This window comes from Neoarius graeffei, chromosome 13 (assembly GCF_027579695.1).
Source record: "Neoarius graeffei isolate fNeoGra1 chromosome 13, fNeoGra1.pri, whole genome shotgun sequence".
In the NCBI taxonomy this organism is placed as follows: domain Eukaryota; kingdom Metazoa; phylum Chordata; class Actinopteri; order Siluriformes; family Ariidae; genus Neoarius; species Neoarius graeffei.
In genome coordinates this window covers 76,880,282-76,904,855 of record NC_083581.1, presented here as the reverse complement: position 1 = coordinate 76,904,855, position 24,574 = coordinate 76,880,282, and the positions used below count along the sequence as shown (strand labels likewise).

At 41.4% G+C, this 24,574-nt stretch overlaps 2 protein-coding genes across 2 annotated transcripts in view; one reads left to right on the top strand and one right to left on the bottom strand.

Moving 5' to 3' along the window:
- Nucleotides 1–218: 218 nt before the first annotated feature.
- mylk2 (myosin light chain kinase 2) overlaps nt 219–24,574 on the bottom strand; it is a 28,800-nt gene continuing 4,444 nt past the window's right edge. The window contains exons 7-16 of the mRNA XM_060936699.1: nt 22,661–22,763; nt 20,918–21,011; nt 20,712–20,821; nt 14,381–14,522; nt 14,232–14,302; nt 6,113–6,241; nt 3,651–3,722; nt 2,943–3,023; nt 424–556; nt 219–299 (exon numbers count right to left, since the gene is read on the bottom strand). Coding sequence (XP_060792682.1) covers nt 219–299; nt 424–556; nt 2,943–3,023; nt 3,651–3,722; nt 6,113–6,241; nt 14,232–14,302; nt 14,381–14,522; nt 20,712–20,821; nt 20,918–21,011; nt 22,661–22,763 — 1,016 coding nt within the window. The remainder of the gene's footprint in view (nt 300–423; nt 557–2,942; nt 3,024–3,650; nt 3,723–6,112; nt 6,242–14,231; nt 14,303–14,380; nt 14,523–20,711; nt 20,822–20,917; nt 21,012–22,660; nt 22,764–24,574) is intronic.
- On the top strand, nt 17,951–19,441 carry LOC132897129 (uncharacterized). The gene is made up of 4 exons (XM_060938510.1): nt 17,951–18,451; nt 18,564–18,849; nt 18,938–19,027; nt 19,349–19,441. Exons 1-4 carry the CDS (start codon nt 18,279–18,281, stop codon nt 19,439–19,441), a joined length of 642 nt encoding a protein of 213 aa, XP_060794493.1. The 5' UTR covers nt 17,951–18,278.

Here is a 24,574-nt window from a genome sequence, read left to right as displayed (position 1 = left end):
TGTCGGGAAAATTATTTTTATGGCCTGCACTTGAAAAATCTGAAAGGCAGTACAGCTTTAATAACCGCTCTATCCTGATCAGGGTGATGGAGTCCTGGGAATGCTGGGTGTGAGGCAGGAATAAAACCGACTTCAATAATTGTAGCATTACTTGTGTTTATCTTTAGACATTAACATGATAAAATAACATTATCTTTATATTTGGTACAAGTAGCATTTCAAACTCCCAGGGATGTGAGGGATCCTGAACTGCCAATCTTCTTAAACCTATTGGCTGCTGCTATAGCAATATAGTTTTTCTGTATAAAAGGAAAGAGAGAGAGAGAGAGAGAGAGAGAGAGAGAGAGAGAGAGAGCACATCGAAAGTTTACATTTACGCATATTATTTATTTGTGTATGAATGTTATTTTTGTTGTTTTTTACCTTCCACAGCCGCCTGGCCATGTATTTCCTGAGGAGAATCTGTGACTTTAGGATAATATTGCTCCCCTTCGCCTTCTCCGATATATTATTCAGCCACGGGTGCTTAAGACACTGAGCAGCACTAAGACGTCCACTGTGAAAACCGAAAGAGAAAGACTGAATAATTTACCCTGTCTGGCTCATAGCTATGTAAATCTTATCCAGTATATATAACTAGTATGAAAGATGTCGGAGCCCAGTTCCTTGCCATGAACATAGCAGAGTTTTCACCTCATGAGCCACATCAAAGTGGCCAATTGTCAAATGCCAAAATGCAAAGATGCAAAACTGTGCTACAGAATCCATAGTATAACACGACAAACTAGAAGGACATTTGGTAGAGTGCATACCTCAGCCAAGCCACGTTATCAACATCAAAATCAAATCACTTGAACCTCGGATAATACTAAAGCTGTACACCAAATTTCATCCAAATCCACTCACTACTTTTCAAGTTACGTTGGAAAGAGACAAAAAAATCCTGGATCCATATACGTACCTGGATTTGCATCAAAATCTCAATCGTTCCTTGGCCCACAGGCCAGCTTTCCTCCAAGTTTCATCAAAATCCGTTCACTACTTTTTGAGTCACGTTGGGAACAGACAAACAAATGGAGGCAAAAACGCAACCTCCTCCAACAAAGTTGGCAGAGGTAACAAAAGTTTGTGCAGAATTCCCCTTTTAATTACCAACCGATTCATGCATTCAATTAATGCTACATTTACTGCTGATGGTGTGAGCTGCCATGTTTACATGACATCATATTCTGAACTCAGGGTTGAGGAAATCTTCCCGACATTTCAAGAAAACCAAAGAAAATGCCCTTTCGACATGGTAATAATACACCACTGTGAATGATTACATACATTATAATATCTTTAGAGCTCTTTATACTCTTTTAAAAAAGATTTTATTATATGGCACAAGCTACTTCTGGTAAAATCGTACGCTCCGATTGGTTCCTTGGCGAGCAGAATTTTCCCATAATGCCGATGGGCAATTACGGACTTTCTTTCCAAGGCGCCAGCTTTGAGTGAAAAAACTGTTCATTATCTAGCATCATTTTGTTGAAAAATAAACAAATATAGATTATATTTTTATCTTTCTCAGAACATTTGTCATGTATGGCTTGAGCGGAGAAATAAATTCAGTTTGAAACTGCTAGCCGTTTATTCTACATGCGTGACTCAACTACGTTATAAATATGACGTGACTGAAAGCAGCATCATGCCTCATTATAATGAGCATCTATTTTAATCTTAGAAATAAAAATAGCCATATGATAAACTCCTTATGAACCTCACTTGTTCGATTTTTACAGGAAAATATCAGACCAAGGTCTTTTTGTATGGATCTCACCTGTGGCTCAGTCCGTACTGTCAAGACCTCTGTCTGATATTTTCCCGTAAAGACCTTGCGCTCAGTTAATATTTAACAGTTATTCCACAAAATCGAGTCGTACATGAGCTAATAGGCTAGTTGTCTATAATCCATGTATGACAAGATTGAGTGGAATAACTTTTATTCTATCCACATTCACTGGATTTTGAGAAAGAGCTTTTTTTTTTGCAAATTTGATAAACAAAAACTTTATACAAAATGTCTGACAAAATCATTTCCGCTTAGAACGTAAACAAACCGGCGAAATGACAGGAGCAATTTGTGAAAAATGCGATAATAATAATTCTTGAAAAAAAAAAACGTTCTTATCATCAAATACTTTCATTCCATATTTTGTTGCGCTTTTTTTGGTGTATATTTTGGGGTTTTGTTTTCGAGTAGATTTTATTTCGTCCTCGGTTGGTTCAGCAACACGCTCCGCCATTTTCTTCTTCTTCTTCTTCTTTAGGGTTTTTTTGCGGGTTGGCAAACCAACTTAAAGGTGCATTACCGCCACCGACTGGGCTGGAGTGTGGAACAGGCGATATGGGGAGGGGGAACTATATTCTTTTGCTATTTCTGTTTCTTTTAAATACTTGATAACAAAGTGATATAGTTGACTTGATGTGCTCTGCCATTTTGTTTTTCTCTACTCACGGTATATGAGCTGATAGCCTAGTAGTAGAGTAGCCAATCAGAGCACGCGATTGCTCATATCCAGTGAATCTGGATAGAATAAGTAGTTAATACTGTAGTATTGCCTTTAGATGAATCGACATACAGAGTCAGTAGTTGGGTAAATGGATAACACTGACTTGACAGTACTGTACTTTGTTTTGAGATGCTATATCATAAAAGTTAAAGTTATTACTCATATCAGGAAGGTTAGCTGGCTAGCTTGTTGCTAGTTCATGAGCTTTTAGTGCTCAGACAGAGCAAATAGAAGACAAGAGCAGTCAGTAAATACTGTCAAGGACATCCATGGTGGTTTTTTTTGTTTTGTTTTGTTTTTAGCTCGACAAGGTGGAGGTTCAAAATGACTTATTTCCAAACTCCAACTTCCAAATTCAGATGCTCCTAAATGTATGCTGTTCCTCACCCCCTCTCTTTGATGAGCAGGTTGGAGATGAAATCTTTGGCCTCAGCTGAGACATGTTCAAAGGTCTCCTCATCAAAATACCTGTGTAGGGAAATCACACTGACAGTCACTATTTCACGACACAAAATTCAAACGGTTTTAATGTTTTCCAGCTTATTCTCCATGTGCAATTACCAAACATAGGAATTTTGTCATAATTCCCTAGAATGTGAAAGAACAACAACAAAAAAAAGTGCACTCAAAATTCACGTATAATGGACGTCTAAGGGCAGTCAGTGAATGCTGTCAATGAATGTTTAAAATATACGACTGTACAACATGAATTAAAACTATTACACCTTAACAGTGAAGGTGTTAGTCTGAGAGAGACATGAGAGAAAGTTTTACTAAAACTGTCCTTTTGTAGTCCCAAGACTGGAAGGATAAATTATGCAGATTTAACACAAAATTTACATCTACATTTACATGGAGATTTCATTCAAATGTTTGATACATATATTTGTTTTGCATCTGTTTATAAAAGGAGTTCAACATCTTCTTTCTAACTCGATAACAGGATTTATTTTTCAATTCTTTTATTGATCTAATGAACGTACGTGCACTGTATATTATCCTGAGTGCACTGAGTACAGAGGTTGTGTATAGTGATTAGGTTGAAATGTACTAAGAATGAAATATTCAGTTCATTAAGGTAAAAGATGAAAGTACCAGTTGACTGTTAATATGTTGTTTAGGGTTTCATTGTCATCATCACCCAGGAATGGAGATAAGCCGCTTAATCTGTGGGCAAGAGAAGAGCAGCTTAGCACAATTTCTCCAGCTGGTATCCTTCTGTGATTACGCACAAAAATCCTCACATCGTTAACAATCTCTGCAAAACATTAAGTTCAGGCAGGGTCATTTATACCAACTTATCCCAGGGGCACTGAGAACACTTAGTTCTGTCGGGCTGTCCATGACATTCTTACACTACTAGGCAAATGTTTAGGCACACTATACTGAATGTATTATTCATCTCATCTCATTATCTGTAGCCGCTTTATCCTGTTCTACAGGGTCGCAGGCAAGCTGGAGCCTATCCCAGCTGACTACGGGCGAAAGGCGGGGTTCACCCTGGACAAGTCGCCAGGTCATCACAGGGCTGACACATAGACACAGACAACCATTCACACTCACATTCACACCTACGGTCAATTTAGAGTCACCAGTTAACCTAACCTGCATGTCTTTGGACTGTGGGGGAAACCGGAGCACCCGGAGGAAACCCACGCGGACACGGGGAGAACATGCAAACTCTGCACAGAAAGGCCCTCGCCGGCCACGGGGCTCGAACCCGGACCTTCTTGCTGTGAGGCGACAGCGCTAACCACTACACCACCGTGCTGCCCCGCCTCAGGTTCTATAAACAAGAAATTACTATGAAATAAGTGACATTTTGGATACAATATAGACAATTATTATCCATACAGGAACCTTTTTCCATGGAATAAAAACATGTGTTCTATTCCCTTCTAGCAGGTTTCATTCATTTGGTTTGATAGCATGCAATATTATTAGCATATCGCTTATCCTACGTGTATTATGTCACTCTACCCAATGGAGAATGAGTGCTGAATATGGTTAACGATATTGCATAGTTGTCAAGACAACATGACGTCACACGTCAGAGATGTAAAACTTCCGCGCTAGCGAGCAACTGTGACAATTTGTAAACAAACATGGCCGCCAGGCTTGCTTCGTTAAATATGGAAGATTTTGAGAGAATTTTGAAAGAGAAAGACACGTTGAACACCCAAAAGGAATGCGTATGTATTATAATAATAAGAAGAAGAAGATTGGCTGGCTTTTTTGTGGTCTGTCAGATATATTCCATTCAGCTACTCGTCTTCGACTCGTTCAATGTCATGCTAGCTGAGTGGAATATATCTGATATACCACTCAACACCAGCCAATATTATTTAAATGTTCCATTTATTTTTGCTCCATACGCGGAATTTAATCCCAAAGAAGCCACACTCACTTTACAGCATGTCGGCTAGCTGGCTCGGTAGCTCACATTGATTTGTACATTACTGTTAAAGGAGCTTCTGGTAAAATTGGCTTCCCTTCTATCTTCTTCATTTGTTCATATTCAATTCTTTCATATTCCACATAAGGTGGAATTTTAGGTGACAAGCAGAGTGATACACAGTGAAATGTCCCTTTGCTGTTATTGCAAAATATAAAAACTCTTGGAACGCTGCTCGACCAATCATATTAGTGGATTGAACTATATATTTTATTAATTAATCAATTTTTTTCTTAAGACACTTTAAAATTAGTTTTTGTCTTGATGTTAATGTCCATGTCTAAATTTATTCCTGATTCTGTTCCAAAAAATATCTAAAACTAATACTGAACAGAATAAACAAGGTGCTGTTAGTTAATTTAAAAAAAGGAAAATAATTGATATGGGGCGGCACGGTGGTGTAGTGGTTAGTGCTGTCACTTCACAGCAAGAAGGTCCTGGGTTCGAGCCCCGTGGCCGGCGAGGGCCTTTCTGTGCGGAGTTTGCATGTTCTCCCCGTGTCCGCGTGGGTTTCCTCCGGGTGCTCCGGTTTCCCCCACAGTCCAAAGACATGCAGGTTAGGTTAACTGGTGACTCTAAATTCAGCGTAGGTGTGAGAGTGTGAGTGGTTGTCTGTGTCTATGTGTCAGCCCTGTGATGACCTGGCGACTTGTCCAGGGTGTACCCCGCCTTTCGCCCGTAGTCAGCTGGGATAGGCTCCAGCTTGCCTGCGACCCTGTAGAACAGGATAAAGCGGCTACAGATAATGTGATGAGATGAGATATTTTTCTTATATGAGGTCAAAACTCAAACCCGACCCTGTTCAGCTCATTAGCATGGCTTTCAATCCTGAGCTGCTTGTCAAACAGATTATGTTCTGCCTCACTGACTTGTACAAAACATCTCTGAAATAATTAAAATCTAATTTTTTTGGTGGCTTGAAGGACCTTTCTTTTTTTTCTTTTTTAATCTACAAAACAACTCTCATGCTCTTTCTCAAATAATATACTGTCTAGTTGAATCTCTCTATAGTTGATTGTGAGGCTCTTCATCAAAACAATCCTAATTTTTCACAGATTTATAAATGTATACAAGAGTATGTAAATGTATATGTGTGACCTACAGCATGTACGTGACAACTCCTATAGTCCACATGTCTGTAGGGAAGGAAACAAAGTCAAAGTTGACCACCTCTGGCGCCAGGAACTCAGGTGTCCCGAATGAAACTCGGAGCTTCTCTCTTGGTTTATACCTTCAGGAGAAAAGAGCCGATGGTTATAGGGACCAAAGCAGCTGCAGTCATTCAGGAGGAAATGAACAAACAATAAGAAGAGCCTTTCCTAAACTCTAAAGGTACAATGAGCAGTTATCAAATCATTCAAGTGTTCATGTAAACAGTATGTTTCAAAGTGGTATATTTTCTTTTTCGACATAAGATGAAAACCGAGACAGTTTGAAGAGGAAGAATATTAGCTACAGTGTGCTACTTGCTAATATCCAGTCAAAAACAATTCTGAACAAGTGTTGCCAGGCAAAACAAACCTCGCCCGGTAGCACTTATGATGAATATGAAGGAAGATATCGCGAAAAAATGATTTTGCCCTTTTGGTGACCTTGACCTTGTGTGTGAACATACAACCCCGATTCCAAAAAAGTTGGGACAAAGTACAAATCGTAAATAAAAATGGAATGCAATGATGTGGAAGTTTCAAAATTCCATATTTTATTCAGAATAGAACATAGATGACATATCAAATGTTTAAACTGAGAAAATGTATCATTTAAAGAGAAAAATTAGGTGATTTTAAATTTCATGACAGCAACACATCTCAAAAAAGTTGGGACAAGGCCATGTTTCCCACTGTGAGACATCCCCTTTTCTCTTTACAACAGTCTGTAAACGTCTGGGGACTGAGGAGACAAGTTGCTCAAGTTTAGGGATAGGAATGTTAACCCATTCTTGTCTAATGTAGGATTCTAGTTGCTCAACTGTCTTAGGTCTTTTTTGTCGTATCTTCCGTTTTATGATGCGCCAAATGTTTTCTATGGGTGAAAGATCTGGACTGCAGGCTGGCCAGTTCAGTACCCGGACCCTTCTTCTACGCAGCCATGATGCTGTAATTGATGCAGTATGTGGTTTGGCATTGTCATGTTGGAAAATGCAAGGTCTTCCCTGAAAGAGACGTCGTCTGGATGGGAGCATATGTTGCTCTAGAACCTGGATATACCTTTCAGCATTGATGGTGTCTTTCCAGATGTGTAAACTGCTCATGCCACATGCACTAATGCAACCCCATACCATCAGAGATGCAGGCTTCTGAACTGAGCGCTGATAACAACTCGGGTCGTCCTTCTCCTCTTTAGTCCGAATGACACGGCATCCCTGATTTCCATAAAGAACTTCAAATTTTGATTCGTCTGACCACAGAACAGTTTTCCACTTTGCCACAGTCCATTTTAAATGAGCCTTGGCCCAGAGAAGACGTCTGCGCTTCTGGATCATGTTTAGATACGGCTTCTTCTTTGAACTATAGAGTTTTAGCTGGCAACGGCGGATGGCACGGTGAATTGTGTTCACAGATAATGTTTTCTGGAAATATTCCTGAGCCCATTTTGTGATTTCCAATACAGAAGCATGCCTGTATGTGATGCAGTGCCGTCTAAGGGCCCGAAGATCACGGGCACCCAGTATGGTTTTCCGGCCTTGACCCTTACGCACAGAGATTCTTCCAGATTCTCTGAATCTTTTGATGATATTATGCACTGTAGATGATGATATGTTCAAACTCTTTGCAATTTTACACTGTCGAACTCCTTTCTGATATTGCTCCACTATTTGTCGGCGCAGAATTAGGGGGATTGGTGATCCTCTTCCCATCTTTACTTCTGAGAGCTGCTGCCAGTCCAAGATGCTCTTTTTATACCCAGTCATGTTAATGACCTATTGCCAATTGACCTAATGAGTTGCAATTTGGTCCTCCAGCTGTTCCTTTTTTGTACCTTTAACTTTTCCAGCCTCTTATTGCCCCTGTCCCAACTTTTTTGAGATGTGTTGCTGTCATGAAATTGCAAATAAGCCAATATTTGGCATGAAATTTCAAAATGTCTCACTTTCGCCATTTGATATATTGTCTATGTTCTATTGTGAATACAATATCAGTTTTTGAGATTTGTAAATTATTGCATTGCATTTTTATTTACCTTGTCCCAACTTTTTTGGAATCGGGGTTGTACTTGGCCAATAAACATGGTTCTGATTCTGATTCTCATTCACACACCATACTGCTCTCAGCCAAACAGAACACACCATCCTGCTCGTAGCTAATCAGAACACATCTGAATGAATATGAAGGAAGATATCGCGAAAAACCGATTTTGACCTTTTTGGTGGCCTTGACCTTGGCTGGATGACCCTCAAAATGTTGGAGGTTCTATTTGAGACCAATGCCCATATATCCTGAAAGTTTCATGAAGATTGGTCCAGTCATTTTCCTGTAATATCATTAACAAAACAAACAAACAAACCCCACTGAAAACAATACCTCGCCCCCTAGTGGACTCCATCCCAAGCGAGGTAATAAATCTCCTATTGTGTAGGTTAAGAAAATAAATCAGTGTCAAGTTCATTGTCATGTCGGCACCAGAATTCGTTCCAGACTCTGGTTCCGAGAGTACACTGCAGCCTGCAAATATGCTTGAAACTGGCACAGGCTGTTCTGATTGGTACTTGTTTTGGTTACGTTAAATCCTTGAGATTTATCTTTGCTCACACATTCTGCTCTTTGCTTAATGAAGGTGATGCTGACCACTAATGTCTTTTCTTTTGACAAAAAAAAGTTTAAAAAAAAACACGAGTTGGCCTAGTGGTCAGCGTGCCCACCTATTGATCAGATCACGAGTTCTACAGTACTTGCAGTCGGGTCATACCAAAGATCATCATAAAAATGGTACCTACTGCCATCTGGCAAGGCACGCTGCAATACAGATGTGAGTGGGGGACTCATGGTTACCAGAGGACCCACCCCCCACTGTAACCCTAGCAATATAATAGGCGAGTGGCCGAGGGCTAACAAATTGGAGATCGGCATCACACCCATGCACCTTAAGGAATTGGGTAGTACTGGGACAGGAGACTGCCTGGGAAGACCAGATCCTGGCACGGAAGGGACTTTTTTGAAAGTCTTTTCTACTTTTCATAAGATTATGATCCTGATGGGTGATGAAATGGTATATAATGTCACTCTTCTTTCATAAAGTAGTGTAGTCTAAACCAATGATGTAATGCTTCATCACCCATTTCCATTACCCTGTCAAACTTAGATAACAACTTCATCAAGCATATTATCATTGTCCAATCACATAGCTACAATACACTCTTGAATGTGAATATATACTCATGTTTGTCCTACTGAGAAACATCTCTGAGCAGCTGTGTCTGTATCAGTGACTGTTTGCTCCTGGATCTGTGAGACAGAATCTCTTAGGTGGCAGAGGTCGACATTCCTGGATCAGACTTTGTCAATTCAACCTCAGTCAGTACAGACAGATCAAAACCTTACAGTTTTTTTAGAGGCTCGTCCGGGATCTCCACGTGGAAAGTAGGGGATTTTTTTGGGGGGGGGTCGTGTGCCTGGCGGTTCTTTCTGTGGAGGACATTGAAGACATCTACCTATTCGGAACCATGATTACAGGACTTTTGCTGATTGGATTAGGCATTGCCCTGGTTTATCGAGGAAATCAGAAAATGGTGACAGCTGTCCAAAGCCCCATAAAGCTGCCCGACATGATTGAAGCGGTGGGCAGAGCTGTCGGCACTCAGACTGTGGCTATTCAGAACTTGAACTGCAACATGGATAACATCATGGAGAAGCTTTCGGCTTTGCAAAGGAAAATGGATTCGATTCGATTCAGAGACCAGAATGGACAGACAGAGTAGTCGTGTAAAGGAATGCGTCTACTCGCCCCAAGACCAAACAATCCCAATCTTGTCTGCTTTTGGCTCCCTCAGACAGCACTGGCCTTGGTCAAGGCCATTGCTGGGAAAACAATTCCCTCCCGGAGGTCACTGCTGTTAGACTCTCTCGTATTCCTCCCCCCTCTTCCCACGGTCGCCGCTTTTACCCCCAGTGTGACAAGTCGGTAAGCACCGTCTGGCTGCAGGACTGGACTGCTTGTTTGCGCTGGGTTACCTATACCTCCGCCCTCTCCCTCGCCCCCTTCCCCCTCGAGTCCCAAGTCATGTGTAAATTGTACTGTGGTTTTTTTGTGTTTATGTGCTGAGGTGTTTTTTTAATGTCCCCACACTGTACTCCCCACAAGAGCATAGTGGAGGGGTTGCTTTTTTCTCCTCCCCTCATGTTACTACTGTATTTTTCATCCCTCTCTTCCTGTCCTGTCTACTCCCCCTGTGTCGATTGTATGTGTGTGTGTATATACGGACGGGTTGACGGCTAATTTCGCTGGTACTTGTGACTAGTGACAATAAAGGGTTCATTCATTCATTCAAGCACATTGGGTCTTCTTCCATCTGGAGATCTGAAATCTGGTTATCCAAATTGCACACATACGTTAATCGTATAAATAGTCCTATGGTGTTTCCTAGGGCCAATTGGAAAATACTGTGATTTTGATTTGTCTGATTTGTCCAAGTTATCCTTATCTCCGAGTGTTTCTGGGAATAAGAAGGTCGTTGAATCTTACTCAACCACGTATATTCTAAAGCTACAATATACTGTGTGGATATGGTCTCAGAGTTGTTCCCAGAGACAGGTTGAGAGGTTTATACACTTTAGGCTGAGAATTATTTCCCAATATTTTAATTTATTAAAAATTTTACCTGACTTTGCTTAGGAAATTCTTCCCCTTTGTGTTTTATCATTTGTGTGTGTCAAAATGGGTGGAAGTGGTCAATCTAAGAATGAAGATTACAAATTAATTAACGTATGACAAGGGCTTTGGCTATTTTGTGCAACCTTTCATCGATAACTTGGCCAGATGGCAGAGGGTCTACATTCATAGATCATAGTTTGTCAATTCAACTTCCTTTGGTACAGACAGATGAAAACCTAACATACACTAATCAACTGATTAACTAGTTCAACTTCATACAAGCTACTTGACGTAAAAAGTAGCAAAATAAAGAAAAATCGAGATAAGGTGTCATATTTTGAGCATCAACATCATCTTATCTGGACTGAACAAACAGATTAAAGAGGATTATTTGTAAAGTCAAGTCAAGTATATTTGTATAGCGCTTTTAACAATAAACATTGTCGCAAAGCAGCTTTACAGAATTTGAACAACTTAAAACATGAGCTAATTTTATCCCTAATCTATCCCCAATGAGCAAGCCTATGGCGACGGTGGCAAGGAAAAACTCCCTCAGATGACATGAGGAAGAAACCTCAAGAGGAACCAGACTCAAAAGGGAACCCATCCTCATTTGGGCAACAACAGACAGCATGACTATAACATTAACAGTTTTAACATGAAGTCAGTTTCGTTGATGTTATAAACTCTTCATTGATGGAAACTTGAGTGCAAAACTGTTCATGACAACTGCAGTCCTAAAGTTAGCAAGTCAACTGTAGTCCTCAGCCATAAAAGCATTACTGTAAGAGTCCAGAGCGTCTTCCAAGTGTGACTTTCAACTGTCCATATGGGGCCGTCCTCCACAGGAGCGATGCGATGAGACTCCAACCAGACACAGGGCACCAGGATGGATCAGGCAGGTCCGAGGAGCAGAAGAGGTTCAGCATCTCGATCCCAGGACCGACATGTAACTCAGAGGGACAGATTTTGGTGGGGGGAGAGAGAGAGAGAGAGAGAGAGAGAGAGAGAGAGAGAGAGAAAACACAGGTTGTTAGGTATGCCCAATGTCACCTGAATAAGTAGGAACAGTATTGACCCTTCCCACTCACGTGACCTTCGTAAACGCGACCGCCATTTTGGACATGAAGAAATAACGGTTTATGGCACAGACCCTTTCGGTTCTCGCTCATCTAGCTGCTACAATGACTGCTTAGACTGCAACAATAATACCTAACACACATTTAAGTATCCGTCGTAAAGACGTGAAACTCGTCGAGTGACGAGTGTGTTCATTGATAAGCTAACACAATCTAAAAGTAGACATACCATCACACTGCCCTGGCGCTGTGTACAGTTTACCTTCTATGGTTTGTGCACTCACTATTTGCCATTACTTTCTCCAACCCAGTGTTCGAACTATGCCGATATTTTTGGGGGGTCCCTTTTTTTCCCTTGGGGGGGGGTGCTTGCGCTTGTCTCAGAGCGCGGATCTCCAAACACATGAGAAGCCTATCTTACGCACATATCTCGCGGACTCCACACCTCCACACACGCATCGCGTCTGAAGTCATAACTCATCAGGGGAAATTGTGTCCGCATTGGCATGTTCAAAAAACAACCTCGCGTCAACAATGATACCACACGCAAGAAAAAAAAAAACAGTCAGGCTACTCAACACATCTGATCCACAGCAGCACCAAAGCATCACTGGAAATCATGTCAACAACCAATCTTCCATTTCAACACGCGTCAACAAACAAATGGCACCACAAACATGAACGAATCGGTCAGGCTACCGATTCCAAACCCACAGCAGACGAATAATTAAATGCATCTTACCTTAAAGCAGAATCGACCACAAAGGAAGTGTGTTGGCACTGTTGGCACACTTCCTTTCTACTAGTTTGTGTCCCCAACCTGGCAGCAGCAGTCATTGTCATATCGGTTTATTTTATCTTTGATGTAAACACAACACTTCGGATATGCAAATGCTTCCCGTTACACACGATTGCTATGTCAATAAACATCATTTTGCCAATATTTTAGAGACCATCCATCTTCTCCGTCGGTCAGCATCTGTCGGGATCCGATAAAATGGTAAATCTTGCCTTGTGTGTTGATGGTTACTACATCCAGGTGCACAACAATATAATGGCATGATGGAAGTCTTGCTGAAAGTAAAAACTTTCTTTGATGGCTATATTCCTTTCGATGCTTTGCCGTCGTTCCTCGTTGTTGGCTGTGGTAGACTACTGGTAGTTCATGTCCAAAATGGCAGCCGCATTTGTCATGACATCACGTGGGATGGGTCAATACATATTGCACTGAGTACAAGCAGGGACTCCGGCAACTAACTATGACAGCATAACTAAAAGGGGAGAGCCAGAAGGTAACACAGGCATGAGGGGCCCCGGGACATAAAGCAGCAGCCACTACACCGTCAACAAACTCGAGTGAGCAAGCGAGTGGGGACTGACAGCATCCATACATCCCAGTTTACCAAAACACACTCTGTCTGAGGACCCTCCAGATTTACACTTTTACCTCATAAACCCCATTAACAAAAGGCTTGACTAAACAGATATGTTTTCAGCCGAGACTTAAACACTGAGACTGTGTCTGATTCCCGAACACTACTTGGAAGGCTGTTCCATAACTGTGGGGCTTTGTAAGAAAAGGCTCCGCCCCCTGATGTAGGCTTCACTATACGAGGTACCAGCAGATAGTCTGCACCTTTTGATCCAAGTAGACATGGCGGGTCATAAAGGACCAGAAGTTCACTCAGGTACTGTGGTGCGAGACCATTCAGTGCTTTAAAGGTCAATAGTAGTATTTTATAATCAATACGAAATTTGATTGTGATTGATTTGTGATTCGTGTAACAGCACCACTAGTGGTCATACAAAAAACAACAACAAACAAACACACAATTATATGAAGCGAGGCTGTGCGCTAACTGTAACAGGCCCAGTGCTGTAGGTTCATGCAGCCAATCAGCAATAGATGTGTCATGACGACACAGCGTGACACGCTCGTCTAGTTTTGCGCTCCATTGAGGTAATATATTCTAGCCCATTTTGGTGACGTTTCGGTAATGTCACCAATAGGTGTCTTGACTCAGTCTCAGATGTAATGAACATGAATGAAGTGGATTGTCAAAGTTGTCTAATCAAAGTACAAATTGCACGAAATGACAGATGACACAAATGGTAAATTTAGTGTTTTTTTGGTTTGAAGAAAATAGTTACAACTTTTGTGTGCCATGTTTGTTATTCAGACAAAATGCAGTTCAGATTCAAATGGCAAAAGTTAGATATAATTTTTTGAATTATATATTAGTGATGCAAATTATTCATTTTGTCCATCTCCTCAAAACAAACCACCAGCAGCCGCCACTGCAAGTATCTGAAAGAGATTAACACACACTCTACCTTCTGGCAAGCCCAAAGTCGATGATCTTGATCTGATGACTCGACCGATTCACACAAAGGATGTTCTCTGGCTGAAAGTGAAGCAGCTCGTAAGACATGCAGATTAACATATGTGTTACAGCAGCTGAATGTGTGACAGCGGGTCATACCTTTAGGTCGAGGTGAAGGACGTACATCTGGTGCATGTACTGGACCCCCTCGCAGATCTGCTTCACAAACACCATGGCATCCACTTCAGTCAAGGGACAGCTCTCATCCACAATCCTCTCAAACAGCTCCCCTCCTTCCACACTGCAGGTCATTCAGAATGTCCCAATAACTGCCAGCCTGAACCTCTGATGTCTTGCGTTGTTTAATATAAAGTCTGATGTTTTACCATTCTGAATATGATCAGTACAATAACCAGAAATATATATGTATATATCAACTGTTATTCTCATTATTTTGTCAATCATGGTAAATAAAACTAAATAAACAATAGCAAATAATTCATTCATTCATCTTCAGTAATGACTTTATCCTGGCCAGGTGGTTGTGGATCTGGAGTCTAAAAAGCAACCCTAAGGAGAGTCGTTGAGGTCACATGGGTTGTTGACACTCTCAGCCATCCTATAGAGGATGTGCAGTCATGTGACCCGTCCGTGTTTACTCCGCCATATTGGACGGCTTCAGGATTGTTTACCTTGCGCGAGCGTAATGGATCCAGGGAGTAATCCCCAAGAAAATTTGGAAAATGCCCCATCTACATCGCACGATAACTTGTCTAAGTTTGTTCAGCATCTCGAAGGTGATGTGAGGCAGTGTTACGTGGAAAAGTGTTCCAGATTGGGGATTGCAGATCCGTACAACTTGCCGCAATCCTTGTTCAGGGAAATTCAGAGCTGCGGTGCCGGCGATTTGCCCGATCTGGCCTACCACGACATTTACAATTTTCTTGTTAATCGTGAATCGTGTTACACTGGCAAAGCCATCAAAGCTTACAAGAGCCTGGAAGCTTATAAATATTTTGTTGCAGGACGGGTATCCCAACTATACCTCTGGAAGGTTCCGAAGAAGGAAGTCTACTTGATAACCTCACGGGTAAGTGGCATTAAGACGTTTATCATAAAGAGACCATGCAGGACGTTTTATCGTAGGAATGTTCGAAATCTAAACTCAGTTCCAGATAATGACAGGGTTGTAAATATGTATATTTTTGTCTGAAAAAAAATATCACAAATCACCAAGGGGGACATGAAACATAGGAAGTATGAGAAGAAAACAGTAAATCAGAAAGCTGCGCACATTTACGCAGCTTCCACGAAAACGTGCGCAGCTTTCTGATTTACTGTTTTCTTCTCATACTTCCTATGTTTCATGGACTGTAATGGCATTTGCTTATTTAGTAATTTTAATACAGAATTTACTCTGATGAAATTATTCAGACACTCCAACGCCCCCCCTTAAAAAAATCGGATCTGCACGATTCAGCCGTGAAAAAGGCGGCATCCGCCGTTTGCATCCCTGTTTAAACTCATAGGTTAACCGACTTTAACCGGCTAATGAGGCTCGGTGGTCGGTCAAGATTTTTTTTAGTTTTCGCCATCCCTACTACGGATTGGCCTTTCAAAGGCATATATGAGCCAAAAAGATAAAACATTGTCATAGACTAGGCCAGGGTAGTAGGGCTAGGCATAGCCATTTTAAACGTTAGAGATCAAGCGGACTGACGGCCACAAACACTGTACTGTCTAGTTTCTAAGTATGCAGTTATCATTCAATCCGAAAATCAACTTAACAGATGTACTAGGAGTATTGAAATAGAAGATTACACCTACCTGATATGAAGTGTTCACTACAAATTCGGCTGGTAGAACTGGGGTACCAGTTTTCTCTTCGCACAGCGGACACCCATTTTGCACGTCTCTCCTCATCTGTGGGGAATCTATAAAATGACAGGCCCTCCTTTTGGCCCTGTCTATTGGTACAACCAAATGCTGAACAAGATATAACCATTCTCGAAAGATCTACTCCCACACACTTGATAATTAGAACGGGTTCATCTAAGTTCTATGCGCGGCCTTGCCGTCCAAGATGGCAGATAAACAAATATCACATGACCTCGTGACGTCACGTGCACGCTCTCTATAGGTGTTAGAGTCACTGGAGGCCAACAACCTACAGGATGGCTGAGAGGGTCAAGGACCCATGTGACCTCAACGACTCTCCTTAGGGTTGCTTTTGGTCCACTAGAGGAAAAGACCTAGAACTCCCCACTAGTCAGACAGAACTGATGAGAAGTGAAACATCTTCAAGGATTTCAAGCAAGTCCAGTAGCCTTGTTTAGCACCTATGGGTTACGATGACCTGGGTGACTGAGAACCTTCACAGACAGATTTAAGTGCTTCATGTACAAAAACAGCAGCGAGAAATATAGTTTAATCATAAAAAATGCAGACATGACTACTCATACCTGCCAACACTCCCGTATTTCCCCAGAGTCTCCCGTATTACAGAACAATTTCCCGGCCCCCTCCCGGATTGGCATTTCTCCCGTAATTCTCCGGTAATTTTGAACGTCAAATAAAATATATTATAAACGTGAATAGCGCGTTTCGCCTACGTCTCCGGTTGCCAGAGATCAGTACGAAAAGTAATCCAGTCTTCCCTGATAAACACCCTGCAATTTCAACTATCTCTGGCAACACACATACACATCTTCCTGAGCTTGTGTAGTTGATCTCTGCGCAGATCATCGAGCTCGCAGGACCGGGAAAAACAAAATGGCTGAAGGCGGGGGTCCCGCGGCCAAGAAGAAGTACTCACGTAAATTTAATACAGAATGGACAGCGCAATTTCCGACGGTGATTAAAAGTAAGTGCAGTGATAATTTGGCTTTTTGTACAGCCTGCAGAGTGGATTTCAGTGTTAGACATGGGGAAAAGGACGACGTGTCTCAACACTGCAAAGGACAAAAACATATCCGTGCGGTGGACTCTATCAGGGGCTCTGAGAGAATGACAACGTTCATCGCACACGGGCAGACTGAAGCTGAGAAAGTACTTAATGCTGAGGTGAAAATGGCTATGCTTGTAACACAGAAAAACATCTTCACTTTTTGTGATGAATACTCAACGTGCGTAGCATCAGTGTTTCCAGACTAGGCCATTGCGAGGAAATATTCTGCTGGGAGAACAAAAACTACACAAATAATCAAAGGTAAGTCATCCGGCGAAAAGGCTCAACCAATCCACATTCACGAGTCACGACGTCAAACTTTTTAGCCAGGCTGCGTCACCTCGTGCCTCCTCCGCTTAATTTCATTTCTTCAGGCTTTTTGGCTTTGCACGTAGTTGGCACCAGATAGTGCTACACTTGTAAACGGCCTTGATTTGTTTAAAAATGTAAATTAGTATTTCAATGTTGTGTATCTCTTATGCCCTGCACTTCCTGACCATTAATCTACCACATAATTTCATCAGGATAATATGAAGTGTAATACTACTGCCATCATCTACTACTACTACCACTACTACTACTGATCTGCTGATAATAATAATACATTCTGCATATTTTTAGGTGCTATTGCTCCAGAATTGGACAAGGATGTAATCCTTACCTGCCAGACTCAGCCATTTGGTTTATTGATTGACGAGTCAAACACAATGGATAAAAACAAAGACCTCGTAATATTGGCACGGGTTTATGATAACAACACCCTTGAGGTCGTAACAAAATTCATTGATCTGCCTGTTTGTAACATTGGTACAGCTGACAGCATTTTTGCAAAACTGGAAAGCTCTTTGAGGTAAGTTGATTTCTCAGTCAAATTTGCTGGCGCTCTATATATATAATGGAATTTGCTGGCGCTACAGTACATATATATAATGCAAGTACTATTTTCTTAGTCTGGAGAGGTGGTTAGAAAGAGCATCAGTGAGTACTGTGAAATTCAGTGCTGTGACGGTTCAATTTGGTTTTTAATCAATAATACATTTGTGTGATTCTAGTACAAGAGGAATTTCGTGGGATAACCTGGTGGCCTTTAACTCAGATAATTGTAGTGTGATGAAAGGAAGGCACCATTCAGTCATTACCAAGTTAAAAGCCAGACAGCCTAATGTCCAAGATGTGGGATGCATTTGCCACCTTGCCCAACTTGCCACAGGCTGTGGCATCAAGGCAATGAAGGCCCCAGTCGAAGATTTGCTGGTTGGAATATACTCTCACTTTGACAAAAGGTGAGAGTGTAATTTTACATGGTTTGGTGATGATCCACTTCACCATCTTCACTATATTCACATCAAATTTTAACATTTACTATTGGCTATGTTTGTTTGTTTCCTGGCACAGTGCAAAGAGAAGTGAAATTTATAAAGAGTTTGTGAATTTCACGGACACCGAGCACTTACAGCTGCTTCGATACTGCAGTACACGGTGGCTCAGTCTATACACATGCATCCAAAGGGTGCTGAGTCAGTGGGCTGCCCTGCAAGCATACTTTAACAGCTGTGAAGATGAGCGGAGTGCCAAAGTGAGACAGCTGGCCAATTACTTGAATGATCCTGAAGTGAAATTCTACTTTCTCTTTCTGAGCACTGCTCTCAAGCCATTGGTGTTATTCAACACTTCTTTCCAGGTAAATGGGCTGAATGTTCCAATCATTGTACATAAAAGTAAGAATTTGTCAATTTATTTTGATTTGATCTTGGACTCCATGTATCTAGGCAGAGGGAGTGATGATTCACAAATTGCATGCTGAAATGAAACGACTGGTGAAGAGGTACATGGGGTACATCCTGCCGGCCAGACTGATTGTGTTATTGTGCCATGTTATTTTGCTCTTACTTAATTTTTTAATAAATGTTGGAATGTGGATCAATACTGTGTTCAGAGTATTCACTTTATATACAGTGTGTGTGTATATATGTGCATTTTATAGATATATATATATCCAAAAAAAATCTCCCTTATTTTGCTACTGCAATGTTGGCAGGTATGGACTACATGGCTTATCCTGATTCTGAATGGATTTGTTTTCCTTTTTGGAATTTTCATATTAGTTTGAGACAACTGGTTTGATCAGATCTGGTTAAATAAGGGAGGGTGAAGGCTAACACATACTTTCTACATGACAGGTGATACCAGCCAACCCCATCTTTTTGAACTACTGCTCATGCTTCCACATGCATGAGCTCACAGATGCCAATGATCGGCTAGTGCTGATGTGATTAATGGGGAAAAAAGAGTATGACATTCCTCCCACCCAGACAGCATGGCCAGTTTTGTTCTCTTGGCTGTTGGTCATGGATGGCTATGTCATCGCTGGGATATTAAACGTGCGATCTCCTAATGACAGAGCAGACACTTCAACAGAGCCTTGAATGAGTGGTTTTGCATGCATTCTGTAGCTAGCAATGTAATTTGTGCAAGCGATACAGCACTAGCCTGGAGCTGTGATGAAAACCATGGCATACCAACAATAAATTCAAGCTAGAAACACCCACTAGCAACATAATGCTGTGAAAAAAGTGGGAACACAAGGTTACAACAAGGGATGAGGCATAGGGGTGTGCTTCAAAGGAGGGAAGAGGGTGACGACTTATTTTTGGAGCGGGAAAACGTGAACAAATTCCTGAAATAAAGATGCCACTGAGATGGAGTACAAGATAACATTGTTTTTTTCCTTCTCCATTTTAACGAATGTACAGTTACATATCTATCCAGAGCATTTTTTAACATAGTTACTGGGAGACCAAATGGTCTCCCAGTGGCCAGATTTGGTCTCCTAGTCAATGCCAAACCAGCTTCACTGGGAGACCAAATTTTAAACCAAGTTATGTCTTATCATTTGGTTCAATCAGTTGCAATTAATTAACCAAATACCATGTAAGTATACATTTAACAAGGAAAACGAAGCTCTATGTTATAAGATATACACACAAGATCATGTTGGTTAACTAAAATTTGGTTACTGAGATGGCTGATGTCAGAATCCGATATCATTACTGTGTAACTTTGAGTGTCTTTGACATAACATTTGTGCTTGGTAATTGCTCTTGATAGCTGTGTAGTCACTGTAGTGTGTTTGTCTGTATGGTGATTGGTGAACCACTTTGCATCACAGAATTATGCCGAATTATGGACTCTGGGGCCTGTGATTGTATTGCCCAGACCAGTTGGTCTCCTAGTGGAAAATCCTTAAAAAATGCTCTGTATCTATCCCACCTTCCTTGTTGCTATTTACATTACATTAATGGCATTTAGCAGACGCTCTTATCCAGAGTGACATACAACACACCCAGAGCAACCTGGGGAGCAGTTGGGGGTTAGGTGCCTTGCTCAAGGGCACTTCAGCCATTCCTGCTGGTCCAGGAAATCGAACTGGCGACCTTTTGGCCCCAAAGCTGCTTCTCTAACCATGAGGCCATGGCTTCCCCATTTACTTAATTTTCACTAAGTTGAGCATTAAAAATAAGTAACAATCTGAGTGATACTCACTACTCCACTACCAGCACTACTTGATTTTTGTTCTCGAAGGCATCAAACAGCTGAAGGACGTTGGGATGATTCAGTTGGTTCATCACTTCAATCTCATTCAGCACCATTTCCTGACAAACAGAGAAAGTTCCACAATTCACTTCTGTTCACTTTCATAATTTCCTGAACTGAAAGAAAGATGGCGAAGTAAAGAAAGCAGCACTCACCCTCTCTTTGGCACTTCTCGAACTGATGATCTTTGCTGCCAGTCTGAGCCTGGTTTTATTGTCTGTGCATTTGTGCACTTTACCGAAACGCCCACTAAAATTAAAGAATAATAATTTAATGTATGATGTGCTTTTGGTACTCGATTAAATGAACTGAATGCATTACTGCTATGGCCATCATTACCATTTTATTTGTCTTGCTATAAACCATGAAACAGTGTTAAATAAGTCATTATACGTTGACTCGTAGAGACAGTGTTAAATAAGTAATTATACGTTGACTCGTAGAGACTCCAAGCGCAATTCATGTTCATGTGAATGGTTTTAGTGATTAAACTTAATATATAATTATAGTACTGTCTAATATAATATATTATTATACATACAGGACACTTTTTCAATGGAATAAAAACATGTTCTATTCCCTTCTAGCAGGTTTCATTCATTCGGGTCGATAGCATGCAATACTGTTAGCATATTGTTTATCCTACATGTATTATGTCACTCTATCCAATGGAGAATGAGCGTGCAATATTGTTACGATATTCCACATTGTCAAGACAACACGACGTCACACGTCGGAGCTGATGTGAATATCCAATGAGAAACTTTTCTGCTGCGCGTGCACACAATCATTTCTGTGTTCGCCGGGAAAGAGAAAGACGCATTGAACACCCGAAATGCTACCAAAACTTCATTAGATATTCATCACGTATATTTAAAAGAGAAAAACATACCAATGGACATCAAAAAACTGGAAAAGAGATACGTCCAAGATGTAGAACTAACGTGCTCGTGAGCAACTGTGACAATTTGTAAACAAATATGGTCACCAGGTTTGCTTCGTTAAATACAGAACATTTTGAGAGAATTTTGGCTGCCAGGTCGCTCCGTTGTGTGGAGCTGTTGATGTTGATTTTAAAAGTAACTCAGTAAATTACACAGGGAAATGAATACTTAAGTCCGAGTGAAAAATACTGTAGCGAGCGTGCAGCGTGGAAGAAGAGTCTGGAGACAGAAATCTTAGTTTCTCAGTTGTTAGCCTGTAGCTCTTGATAGCACTGGCTTGACTGCTTTATTAGCATTCGCTAACACTACTGATGAACGCTACACCGGCTGGAAGGTGACTGCACTGCCACGCTAACAACTCGTGGGTAAGCTAGTGTTGGCCTTCAAGAATGCTGATATGAAGAGAGTGTGTATGTATAATGATAATATTGGCTGGATTTTATTGTGGTATATCAGATATATTCAATTTAGCTAACTCGTCTTTGACTCGTTCAATATCATGCTAGCAGAATGGAATACATCTGATATACCATCCATTAGCCATAGCCACTTATCCTGTGCAGGGTCATGGGCAAGCTGGAGCCTATCCCAGCTGACTATGTGTGAGAGGCGGGGTTCACCCTGAGCAAGTCGCCAGGTCATCACAGGGCTGACACATAGACACAGACAACCATTCACACTCACATTCACACCTACGCTCAATTTAGAGTCACCAGTTAACCTAACCTGCATGTCTTTGGACTGTGGGGGAAACCAGAGCACCCGGAGGAAACCCACACAGACACGGCGAGAACATGCAAACTCCACACAGAAAGGCCCTCGCCGGCCACTGGGCTCAAACTCAGACCTTCTTGCTATGAGGTGACAGCGCTAACCACTACACCATTGTGCCACCCTGATATACCACTCAATGCCAGCCAATATTATTTAAATATACTCCAATTTTGAGCTCACCCTCCCAGCACTTCTCGGGTGTGGATGCTGTAGTCAGATGGTGGACTCGTCTTTAGAGACACACACCGATGTGAGAAAGGCGCTGGCTGTGGAGGAACATCATCTATGTAGAGCAAGGACAAACAGTTGCTTTAACTTACTCACAAATCCAAGATGATTATGCATAACTGGGTAAAATAATAAGAGTCAGAATGTCTACAATTCACAATGACAGTGTTTTATGCATTGCTTAATGACATAACCACAGTTTTAGGACAAATTCTGAAAGAATTCCTTGATTGTGAGTTAAAATAGGTTGCTTTATAACACTTAATATGACATCAAATGAAACTAAGTGCTTGTGTACTGTAGTGACATTTTATATGATGCAACACAACAGAGAAGACATGTTAGGCATGCTGACACCTGATCCATCTCTCTCCATTTGCCTGAACAGCTGCAGGTAATGTTTACAGGGCAGCGATGAGGACAGGGATCTGCATGTTCTGGATACCAAACATCTCTTAAGGTCAAATTCAGAACCTTGCTTTATATATTTTAATGTGTGGACATCAACAATGACATTGCCATCTTATTATCATATTAACTCCTGCATTTATGTTTGCATCTCATCTCATCTCATCTCATCTTTTCTCGGGCTCGCAAAATGTCCAAAACAATCTGAATGAAAAAAAAAAAGATTTGTGAACAAATCTTCTTGAGGGCACAAATCTACAAATGCATAAAGGATTTTCAACACTCTGTAAAATATAAGCTACATGAAGCACAACAAATCAAGTCTGTTTTCCCTACACGTCAACCTAGTGACCTTTAAAATGCCACAAGCCTTACAAGCCAGCAAATTTAAAACACTACTCACGCCAGAAGCACTTTGTATGAGTCCTCATAAGCAATTTAAGAAAAACCATAACAAAAAAGTTACACAGTGTCCTATTCATCTTAAATGTAGCCAGGCCATGTTTGGCGTCTGGAGTTTGCGTCTTTAATTTTATACAGAAACTATTAGGGTAAAATTGCTAATGAGAAATGGATGCTTTATTTGATCTTTAGTAACCACTTTATCCTGGTTAAGGCTGCAGAAGATTCGAAGCATATCCCAGGAACTCTGCATGCAAGATGGGAGAACTCAGACCAGATGAGATATTAGTTCAGGGCACCATGGACATACGCAGTCACACGCTCCTTCACCCATACGGGCAAATTAGCTTAGCCAGTCCTCCTACTTGCATGTTTTTGGACAGCAGGAAGAATGCCGAGAACCTTAAAGGAGATACGCAGAACCATGGCCTCACTTTTTGTTTATAAATGCCTTGAGACCTCAAGAATGGCATAGGAATAGTTTTAAGCATTAACAATAAATCTCATCTCATTATCTCTAGCCGCTTTATCCTTCTACAGGGTTGCAGGCAAGCTGGAGCCTATCCCAGCTGACTACGGGTGAAAGGCGGGGTACACCCTGGACAAGTCGCCAGGTCATCACAGGGCTGACACATAGACACAGACAACCATTCACACTCACATTCACACCTACGCTCAATTTAGAGTCACCAGTTAACCTAACCTGCATGTCTTTGGACTGTGGGGGAAACCGGAGCACCCGGAGGAAACCCACACGAACACAGGGAGAACATGCAAACTCCGCACAGAAAGGCCCTCGCCGGCCACGGGGCTCGAACCCAGGACCTTCTTGCTGTGAGGCGACAGCGCTAACCACTACACCACCGTGTCGCCCTAACAATAAATCTAATATAGTAATTTTTATGATTAAAGTGATTCATATAGGTAGCGGTCTGAGTGAATGACCTTGACATCTGTGGTGTCACTGCAGGAAGGCTATCGGTCTCATCGCCATTTCCGCTATACTAAAACACAGAGCTGACTGCAACTTTGAGCTTCCATTTTGAGCTAATTTAT

Bases quoted from the DNA above. Each gene is read 5' to 3' on its own strand.
- LOC132897129 (XM_060938510.1), top strand. From the start codon at position 18,279: ATGAAAGGAAGGCACCATTCAGTCATTACCAAGTTAAAAGCCAGACAG. The intron at 18,850-18,937 runs GTAAATGGGCTG...CCATGTATCTAG, and splicing joins TATTCAACACTTCTTTCCAG to GCAGAGGGAGTGATGATTCA. The intron at 19,028-19,348 runs GTGTTATTGTGC...TCTACATGACAG, and splicing joins TCCTGCCGGCCAGACTGATT to GTGATACCAGCCAACCCCAT.